The sequence below is a fragment of the Pholis gunnellus genome, assembly GCF_910591455.1.
Source record: "Pholis gunnellus genome assembly, chromosome: 16".
Classification (NCBI taxonomy): domain Eukaryota; kingdom Metazoa; phylum Chordata; class Actinopteri; order Perciformes; family Pholidae; genus Pholis; species Pholis gunnellus.
This window is the reverse complement of record NC_136543.1, coordinates 156,375-177,207: the sequence shown is the minus strand read 5'-3', so window position 1 is coordinate 177,207 and position 20,833 is coordinate 156,375. Positions and strand designations below refer to the sequence as shown.

Here is a 20,833-nt window from a genome sequence, read left to right as displayed (position 1 = left end):
TTCTTTGTAGATGAGTGCTTTGACCTGAAAGCCTTGTGCAAAACCACACTGACTATAATTCAACAGGTTTAATCTTAAGCTTCTTCATATTCTGTATGGATTTTGCCGTGCTACTAGTTTTACAGCATTGCCAACACATGCAGAAAAAATACATGAGGAATGATCAGGAACGGTGTGCTATGACTTTTCTAAGAGACGAAAATCGCAAAAAACAGTGATCACTCATGGGAAATCATCAGGAAATCGGAACGTACAAAGCTCAACAACACTCCTGTTGTGGCTCATAGTTCACCATACTTTAACGCGGGAAAATGACTAAAAGTTTAAACTGTCACAAAACTTCTGACTTTATTGGGCCAAATAGGCATTCAGATTGCTAGCACGGTTTTCACGGAATAGCTGTTACCGTTTCAGATTTCATAATGGGTTTGCATGACGGAAGGTCCAGAGCTAGAGAGGTGAATTTAAAGTCAAAGAATAAGTTGTGCTGGTCACAAACATGTTACTATGGAATCAAACCGGTTTACACATTTGTCTTGATGGAGCCTGAAAGCAACAGGGACTCGAAGAAACTGCTTGCCTGATAGCGGACAGAATTGTCAACACTCTGTTGTCGTCTTCAGGGGGGGGGGGATTTTTCTAACCAATCTGTAGAGACCAACGTCTTTTATGTCGACAGCTGATGTGTTTCCATGACAACATACTTTGTGCCCGTGTTTTAAGAGTGGACTGGAGTGAGTTAAAAGAGAAAGTTAAAAAAACAGAACTAGCCTACGATGTAGTGTGATATTGACAAATATATTTGGTATATAAAACTCAAAACTATTATTCAGCAGCACAAATGCGAAAGCAAGGCCGCTGAATGAAGGATTGAGAGATGTCTGGGTAATTCTCCCAAAGAGATCTGGCTTCTATTCTGGGAGGATTTGTGTAAATATTTTAGATTACATGTAGAGTTGAAGGTTCACAATGTGTTTGTAAAGAGCTTTTAATGGAGAAATTGCCATTTTATGTCACAATGCCCACAATGAACGTGGTGGAGTGGGCGGATTGAAAGATCTGAACCCTGCCCCATAGGACTCAATGTTAACTGAGACGAGACATTTCTGGAGGAAAGCAGACGGTGGCAGTTTTCCAACCTGCTCTCTTCCTCACAATTTTGACACCACAAACAATCTTATTTTTTCTTAATGATAATGATATTTTCAAAGTAGTAGCTCATGGTAAAACTTTTTTTGATGACTTTCAGTTTTTGAGCTGAGAGTATTTTTGATGATAAGTTCCACAAAAAGTGTACAAATAGTCTATATGTGAGCATATAGGCTCATATAGGGTAAACACAGGTTTATGAAAAAAAATGTATTTAGGATAATTGACTACATTACAATTTCTAGTTGGTATATTGATTTTGCATTCCTCAAAACACAGATTCAAAACACGTAGGCCTATAAAAAATAAATAAAATCAACAGATATTTACAATTATTATAATTTATGAAAACATACAATTAATAAGCTCTCCTCAAAGCCAGCAGACTCCATTGCAAGACACAGTAGTTGTACCTGAAACAACATAAAACTCATCAAACTTGTCTTGATTAGTCTAGTCTCCTCCAACAATCACCCACTAGTGAGGTCTAAATAAGGCCTTAATTCACAGAGAAGCTGTCTCTACCCCGTTGTCTCTCTCTGTTGCCGGCCTCAGTGCTATTAATGGCTCCAAGTTGCTGCACGATGAAAGTTGAAACGAACTTTTAAATTTGGCCTCATAGATCTAATATGAGTAAAGATTCAACAACTGGATTGACAATTTCTTGTCTCAAATTTGTTCAGAAACAGATTTTGGTGGACTGCTGAGGTGAAATATTATTATTATTTAGTTATCTATTTAGTTTAAAGCATATTTCCTCTGTTTTCAAATCGGGGTCTGGAAATGCATGCTGCGCTGTTTTTTACTTCTTTCTCTAATCTGGTTCATTCTTCTTGGGCTGAGGAAGATAGTTGTATATCGATACTTGATAATCAGTTGCACAGGACGCACAAGTCACTTTTTTTGTGGCCTAATATGTTCTTCAATTAATTCCTTTAAAAATGTAACAGTGTGGGTGTTTTAGGAGCGTGGAGGATTCACACATGCATCCTTTACAAACCTCTGAACGAAGGACTCACTCCTCTGTAGAATTTGGATCCTCCACATTGGAACCTTTGGCGGCATTCGATGACGTACTATCCTGAAATACAGCTGCTGACGGATCCTTCCTTGACTTTGAGAACACCTGTATCTTAACTGGAAACCCAAGACAAGGCTTTTTTTTTCCTAAATAAAACCCCCATAAAGTAACTCTATCCTAATGCTGTGTTCACACCAAACGCAAAGTGAATTTTTATGTTGCGTTACTCACAAGATCATTTGTGTTTATTCGCGCTAGATGCGCCGGAGAGGAGAAGTGGCTGATCTCTATTGAAACTGTTATCAAAGAAGCCAGTTATTTCTGAAAATCAACCATGGAAGGACTAACCACTGTTGGCTGCTTCGTACGTTGTGGAAGTCCCACGTATCCCGGGAAACTACACGCCGTATTGTCTGGGTTCATAACATCATCCGATGGAGCTACGTGAATTTCATCAAGCTGTTTTCACTGTATCTAGCAAATAGGGGCCGTCAGGGCCTGCAAAGCCTTCTCTGCTGGCCTAAACAGAATCACAAAGTTATAGCTATTTTATAATTTCATAATTTTTCATAAATACACTACATGTATCATAATTTATAAAAATATATTTCCCATTATCTTATTTTCTCATTGCACAGCTACTGTGTTCCTCAGATGCTCTGCTTCCAGTGCAGCTTGTTTTAAGTAGAGCTTTTATCCAATCAGATTTCACCTCTGTGTCTCTAGGTAGAAGAGAGGCCCGAGGCCTGCAGACTCACAAGTGAATCCATGTGCAGTTTAAGTGAATGGGGACGATATTGTTGATTGTCATAGTCTTCAACCAATCAGATCTTTAGTTTGACATGTTAGGCGTATTCTTTGACGTGTCAGAGCCTGCTAGCTGGCCTACAAGTACGTGATTGGTCAGTGGGCTAGCATGACATATTGGGTGGTGACAATCCCAATATCTGCTGCCTCTGTGGAGTGGACATTTTCAGCCTCAAACGCATTAAAACCTATTCAAGAAATACAACTGGAGAGGTTCGACTGTCTTCACTGGCGTCCATGAATCCAGAAGGACTTCTTACTGGAACTAAAACGCACGGATGTACTGAACAACCGTGAGATTAAACTATTTATTAACAAAGAAAGGAGGATGGACTTTGTCTTTAAATAGTGAACAGCAGCTCTGGTAAGTTAACTGCTCTTGTTTTTACATCTGCAGTAGCTTTAATATGCTTGTTTATTTGTACAACTTGTTTTTATGAAGATGGATTTTTGTTTGGTTTAATATGTGATAGGAACCATTGTTACGTCCAGTGTTGCTCTGGGGACATATTTAGCCGGTGCCAGTGTGGGAACTTGGCGACTCTCTCGTTAAATCTGGCGACTTTCCAAACCCTCATGGCGATGTTTTTTGTCAAAAGCTATTAGTGACAAATCTAGCGACTTGTTCTGGTGTTGTTGGAGACCTTTCTGGTGTTTTGACTCTGACGTTAAAGCTTGTACGTTCTGCACTGTGTGAACGAGCAGCGGGTGCTGCTGTGAGCCGCCCCAAAGCACTCACAGGCGGGTACTCTCACAGCAGCCTCATGCAGTCCCAGCTGCAGTCAGAGAAGAGAGGAGACACACTCGCCGTATTCATGTATCTGCACTCTGCAGTTAGTGTATCTATAGGTGTTGAGCTTCATTTTTACACAAAACTAATAATAACCATATCTCTGGCGTCATAATGAGGACAGCAGTGAAGGCCCAGGTATAAAATGCACGGCCCACCACTGGTGTTTATTTTGAGTATGAACCCAAAATAAACATTTTTGCTGTGATTTAATTGCAATAAACGGATAAAAGGGATGCTGAAATAACTTCATAATGATGCGAAAATGAAGACAAAAATTCTGAATTCAGGTTTTTTTTGTTCTCTCCGAAAGACAACAAGCAAATAACTTTTGTTTTCTCAATGGAGCTCGGATCGATGTTGCTAGGCTTTACTAACATTGGAGCAGCTCCGTCAACTATCAAAATAACATCATATAGGCGTAAATACGCCAGCGTCGTTATTGTTTTTACCCTATAGTTTATACACATACATTTATACACATACTTTTATACACATACTTTCGTCTGGTGTCTATTAATATCAGGTATCATAGAGCTCTGCGTGCCCACCTACGGCTACAATATTTTCTTTGTCCATAGCTTCTAATTCAACAACGGCAGGACGGCAGTGATGAAAGGAGTACTCTGAAGAAAAAGAGTTTTTGAAGAAGAAGAATCAAAAGACCCTGGAACATTTGAAAGATAACACATAGACAGACTAAAGTCGATCACAAACCCTCACTGGTCATTTTATTCCGATGACTAACATCCGACCTATAACTGGTCTGTAATTTGAGCACTGTGTCAGACAGAAAAAGACAAAAACATTTTACTTTGTCATGTCTTGTAGCTCAGCCTATTTCATCATGGATAAACTATTTTGATCCCATGCAGGGAAATGAAAGTTATCTTTCTATTCTTTCCAATGTTATCTTGACTTTAGAAGCCACATCACAAGGAACAGGCCAGACTTACAGTGCATCTTATTGTGGAATGCTAATCTATTTCAGTTTCCAAGCATGAAAACACATGTTGTTAGTGGGCAGGTTTGCTTCTCATTTGAGAGGTGATTGTGGAAGATAGAGGAGGGTGCAGTCATGTGCGTGAGTTGAGGGGCTTAGTAGTGGGAGTGTCTCCTCCTCTGTTAAATAAATGCCCTCCCTCTATCTTTGTCAGAGTTTAGTGTCTCCACCAGGCTCTCAGGTTGTCCGTTTGTCTTCCTATCTCTACACGGTTGCAAAAACCCACTAGCCAAACCTCAGCCAAAATGGAGGCCATCAAAAAGAAGATGCTCATGCTAAAGTTAGACAAGGAGAATGCACTGGACCAGGCTGAACAAGCTGAAGCAGACAAGAAAGCAGCCGAAGACAGAAGCAAGCAGGTGGGTAATAAACACACGGAAGCGATACAATGGGATCCAGTCAGACTAAGAAAAATTGGGAACTAGCCCAACCCGTGTCCTAAATCAGGTTATCAGGCTAAACACAGTTTGAGGATGTTTTTATTTTGTTTAATCCCGGATGATTTTATCTTTTATAACTGTGTTATTTGAAATAATGTTAAAATGAGTAAAGTTGAAACCATAGCAGCATTCATTTGATTAACTCACTGCTGATCATGTGATTGCAGTTACATGAGGTAGATGTGTTAGGAAACCTCCCAGCATGCAACTGGGGCAATCTATTCATAGACACAAATCTCATTTAATGTTCCTGAATTTTTATTGGTGTCATTGCTGTTTGCTTTCTTCACTGTTAAACATTTGGGTCGGACTACAAGTGATGTTGGTGCATGATTGGTGGGTTTCTCCCCTGTGAAAATGAAACCGGACTAAACTTTCTTAATGAGCAGCTTTAATTCCATGAACAATTGTCATCTAAGTGAGTTCTGCAGTTAATTATTCTTGTAATTTTTTATTAAACTTTTATCTCAAATTCCCATTTTCATGTCAAACTATATTCTATATTCTGGCTTCTAACAGTCAGAGTATTTTAGTTTAGTAGTTTAGTTTGAGTTCATTTTTATTTTTTTGCTCACAGTATCCCAAACCATAATGTGTTATATATTTTATAATGCATAGGTTTAGGTAAAAATTGAACTTTTAATGATTCAAAAACAATTAGCACATTCTCATAATAAAGCATCACGTTTTTACTATTAATCTAAGAAAGTGAGCTATTTCTTTTTTTTTTAAATGATGAGCTAATTGTCTCTAAAAATGTACTTTTCCATGTTTGGGTTTTAACACTTAAAAAAAACCTGAACTTTCCAAACTTTCCAAATTGGATAACTCTTTAGCTCGTGCGTTTATCAAAAGCGACTTACAATAAGAACATTCAACCCCCAAAAATCACAAAGACTGCTGAACTACTTGCAGTTGAACAGATGACTTTTCAGTCTGTGACGGAAGATGTGGAGAGTCCTCCCCGATGCCAATGGGGAGTCAATGGTGAGACTTTGTTCCGACCCCGGAAAACTACACCGTCTCTTTGGGACCACGTTTATGGGTGCCTCATTGGCCGCTCGCACCAGCGTGCCGCTCAGTTGGCTACAGCGCCAAATAACATCTCGCTGCTGTCTGTGCCATGGCCCCTAAGCCTCAGGACGGCTTCTAAGACTAGAGCATTATAGCATGGCTGAGCATTTGCTGAGCATTTCTCAGGGTCACAGTACGCACTTCCAACACAAAACAGAGGCTAGCTGCTGCAAACACAGAGGCCACACCCAGTCACTTCCTCATATTTTCACGAGTTATAGTCCTCTTTTAAAATGTGTATTACTTACCTTAAAGAATTAGCAACCACCTGTTCGAGTTGGACTCGGGGTTTAAACACGGAGGTGAAAGTGCTGTCATGCGTTTTCAGCAAGACAGCCTGCGCACTTTTTCTATGGAAGCCATTACGTAGGATAATATCAGGATTAGATGACCTAATTGTTATGGCCTCTGCCACGAAGCTGCACTCCACGCAGTAAAAGTCATACAGCACCTGCAAACGCTGGGTCTCGCCATAAACTGGCAGATCTCCACCCAGTCGTTACTTTACCTGGGTGTGGATATGGGTGTGTTCACACTGCCTTCCTGACATGCATTCAGTGGAGTATCCACATGCTCCGTTCAAAGAGTGAATGAAGCCCTAAAAAGACTGCAACTTTGGCAGCTATGCAGTTGGTGTAGAGAACTGATAAAGGACAACATCGAAGCCATCCTGGATAACCCCTCTCAACCTCTACAACACAATGATGGACAGCTCGTTCAGCCACCCAGATGCAAAACAGAGCAGAAAAAAGACGGTTCAGATGTTGTTACACTACATTATATTATGTTATGTTTGTATTATACTTCTACATTAATACAGACATGTATCAATACATAATCATATTATATATTATTCTGGTGTACACAGCAATAGTAAATGGTATCGTATTACGTTTAATGCAAATGAATTGCACTTCAGTTGAGACAATGCTTCACTATCTTTTAATCTTAATCAACTTTTACTGTCACACGTGATACTGTACACCGCACAGCACACGCCTGCATTTCCCCTATCCCAGGAGCTGTAGGCAGCAACTATACAGCGCATGGGGAGCAGTTTGGGGGTTCGGTGCCTTGCTCAAGGGCACCTCGGATGTGCTCAGGAGGTGAACCTCTCCAACTACCGGTCCAGTCTCCCTCCGTGTGGACTGAGCTACTGCCGCCTCAATTAGTTTAAGTACATTATGAAGCACACTCTGGCCTTATGCGTTGTCGTAAAAATGTGTGCAAAATGATTTCATCAAGATATTTGTTGGTATCTGAGTGCAAGGAAGCTCAGAATTCAATTTATACTGTATTAAAGTCTGTATTTAAACAATAGTCAGATACCCATATTGAAACAGGTTCTGCTTGCTGTAATCATTCCTGCTGTAAAGTGGTCAATAAGATATTTCTTCATGTGATCGATAACAGAATCCACAGTCCTCATTCGGAGTAAAAATGCATTCCAAAGTTAATATCAGGCTTCAGTCAAGTTAAGTCAGTTTTTTTTTACACAGCCCAATACCACAAATCACAAATTTGCCTCACAGGGCTTTACAACCTGTACAGCATCCAACACCCTCTCTGTCTTGAGATCCTCAAATCAGATCAGGAAAAACTCCCAAAAACCTTTAGGGGGAAAATGGAAGAAAAAAAAAAAAACCTCAGGAGGAGTAACTAAAGAGGAATCCCTCTTCCAGGACAGACAAGCATGCAATAGATGTGTGTACAGAATAACCAACAGAATAATATGCTATGATGAAAGTTTGAAAGAAAATGGATGTCAAGCAGCTTCCAGGTAGCAAACAGCCTGAGCTGCAAGGCCTGGAAAGAGGACAGACTACGCAAACACACAAGAAGCAAAACTTGCAGATGGAGTTAGCCAAAGCGATTGGATAGCTTCCAAGGTTGCAGGCGTTTTAGTCCTTTATTCACACAGAACATGTGGATTTTTCTTTGTGAGCATTCCAAGAAGGGATCTTTTGATGGCCAGTAGGAAAGGAGGAAGTGCTTCAATGTTCATATTGGCATGTTGAAGACATGTTGCCATACCTTTAACTGGAATGCATAGAAGCTATTACATTCCATGGCATTACAATCAATGTATTAAGCATGACAACAAATTCTCTGATGAACACACTGCTAACTCTGTTTGATCTCCTATTCCATCAGCATGAAGACGAACTTCTGCAAATGCAAAAGAAGCTGAAGGGGACAGAGGATGAGCTTGATAAATACTCGGAGGCCCTGAAGGATGCTCAGGAAAAGCTTGAGGTGGCCGACAAGAAGGCTGCTGATGTGAGTAATACAATTCCAAAAGTGCAATACACACTTGTTGTGATTAATTCGCAGTTTGTCTATCCTTATTTCAAAGAATAAAACATACTCTTCTGCACCACATTTCTATCTATAAATAATTGGTTGTACATTATGTACAGAAATGCTTTATGTACATTGCTTCTCATACTGACATACAATGTGAGCCCGGAACTGAGTCTGATAAAAGCTGCGATGCTGCCAGTGTAAACCAGGGCTGGCTGATTCCCTGCTTCTCCCTTGCATTCCATTCTCATCATGCTCTGCGTGGACTCCTCACAGCTGTTGGGGGGGATTCAGAGCCCTATTTTGGCCATGATGTCAGTCGCTCAACCTTGACTGCAGGCTTAACAATGGTCCAAGTCCATTTTGAGTGCATCATCCATTCCTCCCGGGTCACAGTATTTATTTAGTCCCTTTCCTTTTGAAGAGAATGAATATGCAAACAAAAATAAAAGATTACAATTTTGTACATTAACTATTACAGCACATGAACAATGGACTTTTATATGTATGAGTATGGTTCCTGTTAACTGGCAACCATTTTGATCTACGATCATAAAAGGAAGGAAAGAAAACATTCCAGTTTCAGAGTCATTGCTGAAAAATGTATTTCAAAGTCTACATATAGAAAGCACAGCTGTCAGCAAAGGCCGCTGTTCTACAGATGCCTGGCTGGAACAAAATACCGTGGTAAGGGCGTGGTTACAGGAGTAGCAAGCTCCAAATTCCTCAAATTCTAGTTAATCAACTAAAAGCACTAAAAACACTCACTAAAAACACTCAAGTCCAGTCATCATCCCATATGATGACTGGACTTGACCCAAAGAAATCAAGCGCAAACAGGGGTTGACTTCAGCATTTTGGCCCAGATGAGACCACCACAAACGGTCACACACCACCCATGTTCCCGCTGCCCTACCGGTTGATAACCTCGTCAGCCTGAAGACGACTCTCTGCTCTACTCGGCAGGTTGAGCGCTCACGTTCACATCATCATCACCAGCTCAGTGTTCATTTAAAGAAAGAAACAATGGGCCGATCTACATGTTGGGTCGCTCAGAAAAAAAAGCCAGTTGTGTTTGTCAGAGTTATATTTATTTTTTCCAACTATGTTTAGAATTTTTTATGAATATATATAGTTTGTATAGTTTTTTAGCAGAATATCGGTGTTAATATCTGTGTTATACAGCATTTTAATGCGCGGGCTGTATTATAAAGCATTACAGCAAGAGTTAACATGTCTAGGACAATACAGCTAACACAGACTTTGTCACAGATGATGAACCATGATGTAAGGGTAATACATGTTTTCTATAAGCTACAGTGTGTCTACACCATGGAAGAAAACACTTTTCACTCCGGTCATTGTTTTTTGTGCTCAGGCTGAAGCAGAAGTGGCTTCCCTGAACAGACGTATCCAGCTGGTGGAGGAGGAGTTGGACCGAGCTCAGGAGAGACTGGCAACGGCTCTGCAGAAGTTGGAGGAGGCAGAGAAGGCTGCTGATGAGAGCGAGAGGTGATTTCCTGCTATGAATGAGTCATTATGATCAGTGTTATTACATAAGACGGATACGTAGATCACATTGCCATCATGGTTCACAACTATGACCAGGGCCAGTTCAAAGCCATGCTGGGATAGTGCACTAGAAGAGGAGCAGTGTTTCCCCACAGAAACATGCTCTGTTACACTTTTAACCAACAACAATGATGTCACAGGGTCCTAGAGTACACCTGCACATCACTGCAGCAGATTAAAACAACTAAAATAAGATGATCGGGGTGTGTATCGTTACTCTTTAAAGGTTCTCTATGCAATATACAGATCATTACTATCTCATCCAACAACTATGTGGTTGAGACTCCTCTACAAATATCTCGAGGAGTAATGTCTCCCTGAGCAGAAAATGAAGTATATCTCTCTCTCTCTCTCTCTCTGTGTGTGTAGCCGGGCGGCCGCATGCCTTTTAATGCACGTTAGTGCATGTGAGTCTGTGTGTGTGCCCCACTGACCAGGTGGTTATAAATATGAATGACAAAAATGAGACCAAAATATCTGTTTTTTTTAATTAAAAATCAAAAGATAATAATGTTTCATACAATGTCTTCATTACAATTAACATAATGTAGAGTTGATACTAATCTGATCATTGTTTATTTTCTTCTACTAGTTAGGAAGCTTTGTTGTCACTATCCAAACACATTATGGAAATTTAAACTGAAATATAAACTTCTCGTTGATCAATACGAAATAGCAAGCATTTATTTACCTTACATAAGGAAGACATGCGGCATGTGGTTTTTTTGCTGACTTTTATGAAACAACAGACTCTTAACCAGTAGTTTCTGGTTTGTAATTTACCTTTTTATAAAATATAATGGAAAAAAATTGAAAACACTTTGTGAGGTAAGAAATAAGTAACGTTTGTGTGTGCAGAGGTATGAAGGTGATTGAGAACAGGGCTCAGAAGGATGAAGAGAAGATGGAGCTTCAGGAGATTCAGCTGAAGGAGGCCAAACACATTGCAGAGGAGGCTGACCGCAAGTATGAGGAGGTGAGTTGGTGACTACGAGGCTCTTATGATGCAGCTTCTTCACAAACATCTCAGAGGAGCTTTTTCCTCATGGACCACTACAGTATTGACAGTGGTGTGTTCGCTTCACAATAAGACAATAACAGAATTTAGTGACACTGAGATCAGCACTCTAACTGACCTGTCCACAAAATACACAGTTACTGGTGACTTTTGATGAATAAGATAAAATAAGATAATCCTATATTAGTCTCGCAGCGGGGAAATTTACAGGATTACAGCAGCATACAGTGTAGTGGCCCTATAAATACATATGGATTTCTAATGCGTTTGTCCAGGTGGCTCGTAAACTGGTGATTGTAGAAGGAGAGCTGGAGCGAACCGAGGAGAGGGCAGAGCTGGCTGAGGCGTGAGTATCCACACCACATGTGACTTTGTATGTGTCGGTCAGGGCCTCTGGAAGAAGAATGAAACATTACCAACTGAGTTACAAAGTAAAGTAAGTAAAGCAAAAGTCTCTTACAAAGGAGAATGTGTGTTGAGCACACTCCAATTACTATTCTCTAACTTCTGCTCATGTGGGCAGTTTGATTTGACTCAGCAACTCACTGGTGGCTTAGCTGATATAGATTCCACAGAGACAATAGCTCCACCTCACCCATAACATGACCAATGATCATGATAATGATCCAATAACTGATAGGGGCAATTCTACTTTTAACACTTACAGTACATTGGCAGTACCAACAGTGCATTTAGCTTCTGTATTTTTTTTCTGGTAATATATTGAAAGCAGGACTTTTAAGGTTCAACATTGAGTTATTGTCATTCTACAACATTATTGCAAAATTAAATGCAATATGTTGTCCTTTAATGCTACACAAGCAGAAATAAAACAAAACAAAACAATTCTTAATGGTGGAGTTCTGTGGATGAGTTGAGGAGTCTGAGGAAAGAAAGTATTTGTACACTGCTTTTACTTAAGGGAAGGACCTGAATACTCTTTTTACAAAGTGCAGTTTCTCCAAACTAATCTGATGTCCTTCCTACCACCTCTTTCCCTCCTTTCTTCCTTCCTTCCTTTCCTGAAATCAAAACTTATCAAGTAAATGTGCTGAGCTGGAGGAGGAACTGAAGAATGTCACCAATAACCTGAAGTCTCTGGAGGCCCAGGCTGAGAAGGTAGAGTCAGGCTGCACAACTCAAGCCTCGCTTTATTTATTCTGCGTATACAGACAGTAACAAATGAAAAGGGAAAAAAATGAGTGGAAATACACAAACAGAGCTATTTCTATTATACTCCCTAAGTATAAAAAGATGCACAGATGGCAGAAGACAACACGATTAGCTGTGACCAACACGGTCTCACTCCCAACTCATCAAATACTAGCGCTGGTCAGTCCCCCTCACCGTCTGATACCGACTCCCCGAGGCATCCTTCAGCGTCTGTATGGGATAAACTAGCTTCAACAAAGTTGAATATAAGAACATCCTTGTCAGTATCAGATAGGTAATGGAACTGACATAGTATAAAGAATGAGAAAGTCCACAAAGGGAGGACAGGACTTGGTAAATGGTAAACTTGTAAAGAGCTTTTCAAGTTTTCCGAGCACTCAAAGCTCTTTAACACTACATGTCATCATTCACCCATTCACACCCTGATGACAGGAGCTGACATTCAAGGTACCACCTGTCCATCAGGACTATCTAGCATTCATACCCATTCACACACCGAAGGCTCAGATTACAAGAGCAATTTGGGTTAAGTCTTAAAGGACACATCGACATGGACTAGAGGAGCCGGGGATCGACCACCCGCTCTACCACTAAGCTATAGTCGCCCCCCACTTTGTGTGGAACCAAGTCAGCAATTACTTATTTTACTTACTTTTGTTACATAACTTACGTACTTAACTAACAGCAGTTATGTAACAAACTTCATTTATGTATTTTTATGTATTTATGTACACAGAAGTTTATTTAAAAAAAGACTGCACGTAACGAGTGGAAACTGACAAGCTGCCCTTGACATGTCCAGAACCGATGCTAGAGGACGACCTAACTAGGGACGCACTGATACTGATATCAGGCAATACTAACTCAAATAGATGGATTGAGTATCATGATATTTCAGTTCTATGTTCATGTACCGTATCAACTATATACTGGAATTTTAATTCCTGTTTAAGTTTTGATCAATTAGTTGCTGCAACGTATCCAACAACGGTTTGGGTTAAAAAAATAAGTGGTGTTACTTAAATACAAAAGTTATGTGACAAATAAATCAACGTAGACTTCTCGTTTCACCCGGGACACAAACAGCGGTCTCCTGGGAGAAAGGCCGGTGTATATTTGACCTACATAGTTTGAAGCCTAAGGCCACTGACCAAGCATCTATATTTGACTAAAGTTACTTCTGCATTCAGGTCTATGTGAGTCCTGAATGCTGTTATTCAGTGAAGTTTAGGTCAAAATGTCCTCTTCACTGCTAATTAATACAAATGTGGTACTAAGACTGTAACATTGAAAGATCACCATTTGCATTTTGTAACTTGTAATGTAATTGTACACAGACCGGGTGCTGTGCGTAGTTGCATCAAAAGCTTATCCCTTCATGGCCAGTATGGACAAATGCAGCAACTTATAACTCACTCAAAGTGCATATGAGCATGTTAGTACTATTGTTGTGTTGCTGAAAATGGAAGTACAGTAGCCTCAGTGGAAAAAGTGTGAGTATAATTATTACCCAAAAAATACAATTACATTACATTATGTGCATCTATTACAGACAAAAGGCCTTGAACTTTATTCCTGTTCGGTGTGAGCATTCAGTTTTTCAGCAGAAAGTAATCCTATTCATTAATGTTTCCTTCCCTAACACTCACTTTAAGTATTTCTTAAATGGTGGTGTTGGTAATCCAGGGATTTTCAGAATTGCCCCACACTAACTGTAAATGTGTGTCATTAATTCTTTCTTTAAGAAGAAATCAGCATTTTAATAATGTTGTTTCTCATTGCAGTACTCTCAAAAGGAGGACAAGTATGAGGAAGAGATCAAGATCTTGACCGACAAGCTGAAAGAGGTGAGCTAGAAGCAATGATGACCAATATTTTCCTGAATATAAAACCATCCTACACCCTAAGAGACTTCAGTAAGATGTGTTAAGACACAAAACGTTGACATACCCTTGCATGTCATGTTTTGACCTCAGGTGTTATCTGTGCTTTGTCATCTCAGGCTGAGACCCGGGCTGAGTTTGCTGAGAGATCTGTGGCCAAGCTGGAGAAGACCATTGATGATCTGGAAGGTACAACATTGAATACACTTTCAACCAACACTAAGGGCACCTTTACATAGACTTTAAATTCACTAACCAACATTTTTCAAAAAAGGAAACGCCAATACAGTGTAATATAACAGCCAAACTTTTTGGATACGAGTGGGACGTGTTGAGAGCTCTGATCTGTGATGCAGTGATGGGAGTCATCTTTCACAAACTCAGTGACATCTGAGTCTGTGCTCTAAGTGCATGTTCATGAGTGAGTCAGTTTTCTACAAATAATGTAGGTTACTTTTAATTTGCACTATCCAGTCATGCAAGCACATTACAATGTGCAACGTCATGTGGGATTAAAGTGTGGGATGTAATTTACTGGCTAGCTAACAATAGCTAACTGTTAACAATTCAACTGTGCATCAACAGGTTTGCTTTCAGCGTCAGTGCTTGGTAAACGTTACCGGTTGCCCCATGGAGCTCTAAAGAATGAAGTCACCCCAGTCTATTGTTAACATTACATTGGTTAACCCTGATGTCAGCAGTCAGGTAAAAGTCATCTGAAAATCTGCAGGGAAGTCTGTGGCAGATAAGTTGAGCAGGAATTCGGTTCAACCGGCTCTGTGTCACCAGTTGAGGATTGGCAGACTTTCACTTTTAAGGGGCATTATCAATCTACTTGACAAGGCTTCAACCACAGGTGCTTTGCCCATGAGTAGTTGTTTTTCATCCAGAGAAAAGTTTAAAACGTGATCAATATAAGCTCTTTCCACTGTATATTGTTATCAGATCAATTCAGGTACATGATAATACAGTATTATTTTGACAGCTGATAGATAGATGTACTGTATGTATGAGTGTAAATGGCAGTGGAAATAAAATGTACGCACAAAATGAAGCAGATAAGACAGCTGGCTAGTTAGCTAGCTTGCTAATTCCACATGCTTTAATGCGTTACCTGCTACATAAAATGAACTAAACAGCAGGCTGGTGGCCAGTGGCAGCACTGGGTCTCACGGTCCCTCCGTCTCACTCCCCGTTGCTCTGTAGACAGACAAGCTACAAAGCTAACTAGCCAGACATACATCTTCGGAGCTGCCTCTGCTCTCCTCCAGGTGAGCTGCAACAACACTTTTCGGCCCCACTAAAGTGTGTTGTCACCATAACAACTAACAACAACTGCCATTTTCTTTTGTACTAGTAAAATGACTATGGACAACAGGTCAATATACATTCCATTCCTATTGTATTTCTATGGGTTCACCTAACTTTCTGTTCCCTCATTTCCATGATGGTGTGGACCAATAATGTCCTGAGGTTGAACCTGGTTTCTAACCAGAGTTTAAGTTTCTTTCTATTGCATTGCCATATTTCTGGTCCCTAAAGATCTTATCACAATACTAATTTCAGCTTCTCTTGTGTTTTCCCATTTCCTTTACAACCTTTGTTGTGTGGACATACAGATGAGCTTTATGCACAGAAACTCAAATACAAAGCCATCAGCGAGGAACTGGACCACGCCCTCAATGACATGACATCTATGTAAGTGATATGTGTCATTTCCTAGTGAGCAGCTTATTGAGCCTGCCAGTGTGTTTTATTCCTTTAATTTGGATCAAAGATTATTGTATATAGTTGTACCTGAAACAACATAAAACTCATCAAACCCGTCTTGATCAGTCTAGTCTCCTCCAACAATCACCCACTAGTGAGGTCTAAATAAGGCCTTAATTCACAGAGAAGCTGTCTCTACCCCGTTGTCTCTCTCTGTTGCCGGCCTCAGTGCTATTAATGGCTCCAAGTTGCTGCACGGTGAAAGTTGAAACAAACTTTTAAATTTGGCCTCATAGATCTAATATGAGATTTAGCAACTGGATTGGCAATTTCTTGCCTCATATTTGTTAACTTAAAGTTGATTTAGTTCTCTCCATGTCTGTAATCCTGTGGTCTGTCAAGGAGAATTGTCTAGGGAGATTTCAGTTGTGCCGCTCACATGCAATCATGCAACATCATAGACAGTGGTATGTCAGAAAAAAATGATTGGAACATTGTCATTACTTCTAATAAGTTCCCCTTTAGACATGTTTTAAAGTATGTAAAAATACTCTGCTATGATAAATGTGGTTTGTTACTCTTGCGTCTTGTGTTTTCAGCTAAAAATCCAGAAGCTCCACCATCCTGACAAGTTGTGGTTTCAAGATCCCCCCCTCACCACCACCAATTCCGTCTCATCGATCTTTTTTCTAATTTCTCAACTGTGTGTGCCAGTTGTACTTTGTTTTTAGCACTTTCTTTATGTATCTGCTGAACTTGCTCCTCTTCAATTGTTCTCTTGTCTCTGTCTAATCGGATTTCACTTTTCATGTATTCCTTCTGTATCAACTCTGTTATCAACCAGAGTTAAACAAGTGAGGGAAGAAAGCTTGAGTTAAGGAATCTGTGTCCATGGCTGTTCTTGTTACATACTGTTTGCATAAGCATATCAAAAATCGTGCACACAAAAACCTCAAACGCCTCACTAAACTTTATTTGTTAATGGTCACAAACATACAAATAGATGCAAATTGAACTCTGCATGTAACCCATCCTAAGCATTAGAAGTAGTGGGGTGATGTACAACTCAATGTCTCGCTCAAGGACACTTGGACATGTAGACAGGAGGAGCCGAGGATTGAGTGAAGCCACGATGGTTAGGTACACTGCAATATCAAGCAAAATCTGACACTACACTTAACACTGTGTCCCCGGCACAGGCTCTTCTGTAGGCCTCACTAGGTCAATGTGCTGGGGATTAAATCCTAAATGTTTTGAGTATAGCCCCGAATAGAATTTGAAATGATTTAAAGCTCAACAAAAAACGCAGTGGGGGGGTCTGACATTCATCGGCACTGAGTGACTCATTGCAGGAAAAGTAGAGAAGACATGGCAGCTACAGTTTCAGGTGGGAAAAAAAGAAGGAAAGGCAAGATGATGACCTATGTAGCAGTGGCGGGCCGTGCATTTTATACCTGGGCCTTCTGTGCTGTCCTACTACAGTTGAATTACCTCCTAATAACCGCATCAATCCAGCAAACCTGCAGCGGATCCACGCATTCCGCCACACAAGAGCACAAGCCATTCAAATACTATTCATAAAAACGACACGATAGGCAAATGAACAGTAGTAACGTTACTATGTAAAAAAACTGACGCTGTTTGTCACTTACCGAAACTTAAAGAGTTTAATCCCAGTACATCGTTTCAGTTCCAGTATGAAGTCCTTCTCGATTCATGGCGCAGACCGCACGCCGGGCCGTGGTTGTGGAGCTGTTTCCCTGCGAAACTATTCATTGAGTTGTAGATCCACTCGACTCTCTCCAAAAGTTTTCAAATGCTATGGTGTCCTCAGGTTAGCGTAGCATAGCTCCAAACCCAGCCATAAAATGTGCAACGCTTCTCCGACGCTGTCAGCAAGAAATACCGTTCATACAAATCCTTTTCCTGGCTGAGTCAGGGCTAACAGCTGTGGCGTTGACTGACCATTTCTTACGATGTCCAGCTTTTCCTGAAATGTCCTTCTTTTTTGAGAAAGGCGTTGTCAGTAACTCCGCCACTAAATCCGTTTCTCCTCCTTATTCAGCCATTGAGTGTTAAAAAGACAAAGCTAGGTAAAAAAATAAATAAACTACACCAAGCAAAACCCTAAAAATTTTATAATTTCTTCCATATCTTTCAATTTGAACTCTTACTCCTCCAACTAAGCTCTGCTGGTTGTTAAGTTTCGTTTCACAATAGTCACGTGCTCGCCCACTGACCAATCACAGCACACGCTGCACCTCACCGCAGAGCTGCTACTGCAAACTGAGCTGTGTGTTAATGCTGACGTAGAGCTAGAAGGCTCTGACACGTCAAAGAATACGCCCAACATGTCAAACTAAAGATCTGATTGGTTGAAGACTATGTCAATCAACAATATCGTCCCCATTCACTTAAACTGCACATGGATTCACTGGTGAGTCTGCAGGCCTGGGGCCTCTCTTCTACCTAGAGACACAGAGGTGAAATCTGATTGGATAAAAGCTCTACTTAAAACAAGCTGCACTGGAAGCAGAGCAACTGAGGAACACAGTAGCTGTGCAATGAGAAATGAAGATAATGGGAAAAATATTTTTATAAATAATACATGTAGTGTATTTAAGAAAAATTATTAAATTATAAAATAGCTATAACTTTGTGATTCTGTTTAGGCCAGCAGAGAAGGCTTTGCAGGCCCTGACGGCCCGCCACTGCTATGTAGTATGATTTATAATATGAAATACATCATAGGAGTTGTACTTTATTCTACAAAGCTCACATTGCAAAACTTCATTTTGGTTACGGTGTGGCTCCTATACAAACTACAACACTAAATGACTCATTTTACGATAAATGAAAACTCTGAACACTTCTTAAAGTCACTGTGGAGAGAAAGACGGACAGAAAGCCACAGACAGACAGTACCAGATGATGGACAAGTGAATAGTGCATGCACTACACTACATGAACTGTATCTGAAAAGTATGTGTGCGTGATTGAAAAAAAAACATTTTGATATTTTAATAAACTAGTCACAATGTGGTGGAAGTACTCAGATCTCTACGTAATACTTCACTGACACTCTGTCACAAGTAAAAGTCCTGCATTCAAAATATTATACAAATAAAACTTTTAGAAAAATATACTTAATATTATGCAGAATGCAGTCATGTGTCAATCACTTTAATTTTGCAGCTGGTAAAGGTGAAGCACATTTTAACTAATTAATGATCATTTATAAATGGATTACATATTGTTTTAATAATCTGAATCTGTAAAATAACTAAAGCTGTCAGATAGATATAGTGGAGTAAAAAGTACAATATTTCCCTCTGAGATGTAGTGGAGTACAAGTGTAAACTAGCATGAATGGAAATACTCAGTATTTCAAAATTACACGATGCACAGTGATTTTAATAAACAAATATCCAAAACAAAAAACATATTTGTCAGGTGAGTACAAAACTAAAAATCCAAGAGGCAAAACGACACGAAACGTAAATCAGACATGTGCACAAGGGATGCTAACAGGAACATAGCAGACAACCCAACAACCAGCAGACAAAAGAAGGACTATAAATACACAATAAACTAATCTGACAACAAGACACAGGTGGGCAGACACGAGAGCAGCCTGAAAGCTGATTGGTGGAAGAAACACAAGAGAAGAGAGCAAGGCTGACGAGACCAATACAACACAGGTGATCACAGAAAAAAGGAGGGAAAACCAAAAGGACAGGAAGTCAGACTACCACAGGGCCCAGGAGGCAGGGAATTTCAAAATAAAACTAAATCAAAACCCAGATCGTGACAGGTTTAGATACACAATGGATGATTATTCAGGAACAGTTTTTGTATACTTACTGACAGGAAAGTGTGATACTGTCAAAGCCACTGACTTAATTAATCAGTTAATTACTGACATGGCCCAGGTAAGATAATGGCACAGAGTTCACAGCAAAAGACTTCCAGTCACTTCTCAGTAAGAATGCCATAAAACATGAGATCTCAGTGTCGTATTCTTTAAGAACATATAAGAATTCACGTGAGACCAAACTGCTTCCAACTAAACTCTTTATTAGCCTGAACCAACAATGCCCTTCTGCCCCGATACCAGCCTCTTTCCCAGGTTCCCCTGCTTCCCCTACATTGCCCCTGGGTCCTAAGTCCCTACATATCTTCCTGAAACATCTATGTATGAACATACATTTATTGTAATACCACATCTCCTCTTTCTAGAGAGCAAAGGGTAGACTGCCTTTGTCTCCTCAGACCTTAGAGGATTATTCTGCCTCTTTTGTTGGACGGTCTGTTCCTATCTAATTAGTAAAAGAAGAACATAGTAAACATAGCCTCTGTGATTATTCAACCAAATATACTGAGGCATTTTAAATTCTTAATATTCCACATGTGCTCAAAACTACACTTTCAGAAACTTAACATTAAACAGTAACCCGTAACAACCACATTACTTTTCTTTTTTAATTTACAAGTTCACAGGTTAAGCCTACTAGGTTTAACTATGGCTCTCCCAGACCTAGATCTGAGTGTGGGAGTCTCCCCAGGTGTGACTTGGGGTATCACAGCAGGTGACACAGGAGTCTGCTCAGCAGTAGTCTCTAGAGTTTGTTGCTGTGATGGAGAACCCCTATCTCGTGCAGATGTGTGTAGGGGTGTAGGTGCTGGCGGTTGCGTCTCACCACCCCCTGAGGTAGATCCACCAAGTAAGACCTTGGAGTGGAGTGATTCTGAAGCACAGTTCCGGATAACTTTGCATCAGTTACCCACACCTGTTCTCCTGGTGACAGAACACTGAGAGTTTTGACACGATGACACCTATTGTAGTTCTCTGCATCTGATATCCCCCTCTCCTTCTCCTTCAAAGCAAA

General features: G+C 40.2%; 1 protein-coding gene across 1 annotated transcript; it reads left to right on the top strand.

Annotated features, from left to right (window-relative positions):
• Window positions 1–4,919: 4,919 nt before the first annotated feature.
• Window positions 4,920–16,826, top strand: tpm3 (tropomyosin 3). The gene is made up of 10 exons (XM_079175953.1): window positions 4,920–5,129; window positions 8,439–8,564; window positions 9,967–10,100; window positions 11,019–11,136; window positions 11,454–11,524; window positions 12,222–12,297; window positions 14,136–14,198; window positions 14,354–14,423; window positions 15,854–15,932; window positions 16,544–16,826. The coding sequence occupies exons 1-10, from the start codon at window positions 5,016–5,018 to the stop codon at window positions 16,545–16,547; spliced, it is 855 nt and encodes a 284-aa protein (XP_079032079.1). The 5' UTR covers window positions 4,920–5,015; the 3' UTR covers window positions 16,548–16,826.
• Window positions 16,827–20,833: the final 4,007 nt, after the last annotated feature.

Bases quoted from the DNA above. Each gene is read 5' to 3' on its own strand.
- tpm3 (XM_079175953.1), top strand. From the start codon at position 5,016: ATGGAGGCCATCAAAAAGAAGATGCTCATGCTAAAGTTAGACAAGGAG. The intron at 10,101-11,018 runs GTGATTTCCTGC...TTGTGTGTGCAG, and splicing joins GCTGCTGATGAGAGCGAGAG to AGGTATGAAGGTGATTGAGA. The intron at 11,525-12,221 runs GTGAGTATCCAC...AAACTTATCAAG, and splicing joins AGGGCAGAGCTGGCTGAGGC to TAAATGTGCTGAGCTGGAGG.